The sequence below is a fragment of the Perkinsus marinus genome (assembly GCF_000006405.1).
Source record: "Perkinsus marinus ATCC 50983 genomic scaffold scf_1104296949530, whole genome shotgun sequence".
Taxonomy (NCBI): domain Eukaryota; phylum Perkinsozoa; order Perkinsida; family Perkinsidae; genus Perkinsus; species Perkinsus marinus.
Genome location: NW_003209899.1, coordinates 5,071 through 8,000, shown reverse-complemented (window position 1 = coordinate 8,000; position 2,930 = coordinate 5,071). Strand labels below are relative to the sequence as shown.

Genomic DNA, 2,930 nt, shown 5'->3' with positions numbered 1-2,930 from the left:
CTCTTGCTTCCATTCGATCAGCAAATCCCTATCATGTGGTTCACCGCCGGGACTCTGCACTTTATTCTTATGGTCCAAGTTATCGCTGGAGGATCGGATCGTCATGACCAACTAAAGAATATCGACCAGGCATTCCACGACTTCATGACAAGGCGAGATGATCCGTTCCCTTCAGCATCTACTAGATGCCATCTGTCGCTCCCATCGCCTATCACAATTCTTGAAGATACAATAAGAAGTATGAGACGGATGAGCAGTACCAGGTTGCAAAGGCTGCTTTTGCAGGAAACATGAGGGAGATAGAGGAATTGAGAGCGAACGGTGAGCGATGAAAGCTTCTGTCCTTCCATGTCTATCATTCAGGTGATATAACTCACGAGGTCGGCCTCAAATTGAGGCCCTCAATGAATATGCCGATGTACCATCCGAAGTATTCGATAAAGCGTTCCAGTGCGCTACAGATCCGCAGTTCAAAGAAAATCTGCGCTCAGTCAATGCGACTTGTACTATCACTTTGCTCTTGTTCCAGTGAAGTCGAAAGATTTCCTCAGACCCACAGGATGAAATAGCAGCTCCTCCTCCGTCGGTTGACTGGGAAGCCGCTGGTGCTTTGGCTCCAGTCAGGGCTCAATCGACTCAGCTGAACAAATGTGGCTCTTGTTATGCCATCGGCGCTACAGGTAAACCTCCGATCATCGGAGTCCGATGGCTTTCCATACTAATCTAGAGGGGACTTTGGGGGCGACCATCATCACAACCGTCGGTTCCTCTTCAGTCGTTTTGGAGAGCCGTTTCAAGATACAGACCGGCATTGCTCACGTGGTTCCGTTCTCAGTTCAACAGATAGTTGATTGTAGTAGATTATACGGCAATGAGTGAGACAACATTCAGTTATTCGATTGAACCACGTTATCCTCACATGATCTGAGTTTACCTTCAGAGGTTGCGATGGAGGTAGCGCCAAGTCGTCATATATGTACGCGAGGGGTCGTGGTATAGTGCGAGCCAGTAGCTACCCTTATGAGGCTGAGGTTGGTATGTGTAAGTATTCCGTCACTGAGGATCCAAACCTGCAGTGTCTCAAGGTGATTATACCTTAACAATCCATCCAGTGCTGCTTGTTGTTATTAGGATGGTGATATCTATGGAGTCGTTGACGTACCGGCGGCCAACGAGGGTCGCATGATGGAAGCTGTAGCTACCGGACCAGTGACGGTTATTCTATATGGTTCGGCCCCGACATTCAAACATTACAAAGGCGGGATTATCACAAGTGAAATTAGTCTCACCTAGGTGCGAAACATGTTTCCGTTCAATTTTGTAGCCAAGACCTGCGAAGCGTCCTTTCCGACCCATACGGTGACTATCGTTGGTTACAACACTTCATCGGATGGAATTCCGTAAGATCAAAGTATCAAAGTAGCACCCGGTGTTCATTCGCCTGCATGCTAGGTATTGGAAAATTCTCAACTCCTGGGGGAGTCTTGGCCCAAGCGAAGCCTTTCATTCCCCAAGACTCTTGGGGAATGAAAGGCTTCGCTTACATCGAACGAACCGGCAACCAACCTGGTAAGTTTCAGCGAAAACTGCAGCGCGGTCGTGTCCATTTCTGTTTCTGATCGGAGCAGTCTGCTAGGAGCAGTCACTGCTCCTATCATTGTGACTATGCGCGGTTCATCCGTAGTTACTAGATGATTTATAGGTCCATGTAATATCCTCTCCGTCTCCGGAGCTTACCCTGCTTTTCCCCCTACGATTGGGAGCTCCCCTTGCGCTGGAACTCGTTGAAGGTGCTTCACGTGAGAAAAGTCGGGCCGAAAATTTTTCGAGTTTGATGCGACGCGTCATTGAGCAATTCTGTGATGCTGATACTCATTTCTCGTCATTCTGTTACGCAGTGTTACAAATTTTTGCATGAGTCATCATGATAACTCATTATGGAGCCAATTCATACAATCGAGGATTCTGTTCGTTTGAGACATTATCAGTCCCAAGATATCACTTCACTTCTATTGTTTTCATTGGTCCGCACAAGCCGGATATATGTTGAATGGTTGGTTCTTTATAATCGACACAAGTTGAGTTGGAAGTTCAAAATCAAAAGAGCAAGGTTTTTTAGACTCATCTAATAGTGTATCATAGATAGCTTTGGGGGAAATCAGTCAACTCTACTCAGAGAATGAGGGATGTACCATTGTGGTATGCATAAGACGATTGAATCGTCCGAGACGCTTCTAGTCTGTCGAGACATTTGAATGAGACCTCCAAAGAACATGGGTCATATATCTGAAGAGACATTTGGTCCGAGACCGATTCCAACACTGCAGATGCATCTACACCTTGAAACGGGACGAGCTTGTCGGTACGGGCGGCGTTAGAAATGCAAAACCGAAAAGATAACTTCATATTTGCATTTAGAACTTCCACATTTGTCACAGGGAATTCAAGCACTTCCACTAAGGCTTGGTTACCAGGCTTGTCCGAGGTCGATAGGACGCTCGAGTTCGTGTTAGTGGAACTTTCAGTTTAGTGATTGGGAGGCAACTATGATCACCCATAGGGCCGTTAGACACCATAGGACCTGTTGACGTTGACTCATAACGCTAGCCAGAGCGTTACTCTTTGGAGAAGTACACTCAATACACAAGCAACAGAACAGCTTCCTACTACCTATAGCCTATAGCTAGAAGAAGGAACAGATTGGGCAGATTTCACAGCACACAACTATTGGACGATCGAGTGATCAACTATGCAGTAGTGGTGAGTGGCTTTGCGCCCGGTCCGTACTCAAGATTCGTTTTCCTTCCGAAAGTCAACACGCATGACTGGACAGCTGGTTGAGTGAGGGAGAGTCCAACACTGTGGAGTCACAGTGTGACCGAAGCCGATCTTTCTCGCATGATGGACTGACTCATCATCATCGTCTGATC

The 2,930-nt window shown here is 46.9% G+C and overlaps 1 protein-coding gene across 1 annotated transcript; it reads left to right on the top strand.

The window, feature by feature from the left end:
- Nucleotides 1-974: 974 nt before the first annotated feature.
- On the top strand, nt 975-1,273 carry Pmar_PMAR020983 (conserved hypothetical protein; the record flags this gene model as incomplete). The annotated part of the gene is made up of 2 exons (XM_002778432.1): nt 975-1,085; nt 1,132-1,273. Coding segments are annotated over 2 exons (253 nt in total), but the record flags the coding sequence as incomplete, so codon positions are not given.
- Between the last annotated feature and the right edge of the window lie 1,657 nt (nt 1,274-2,930).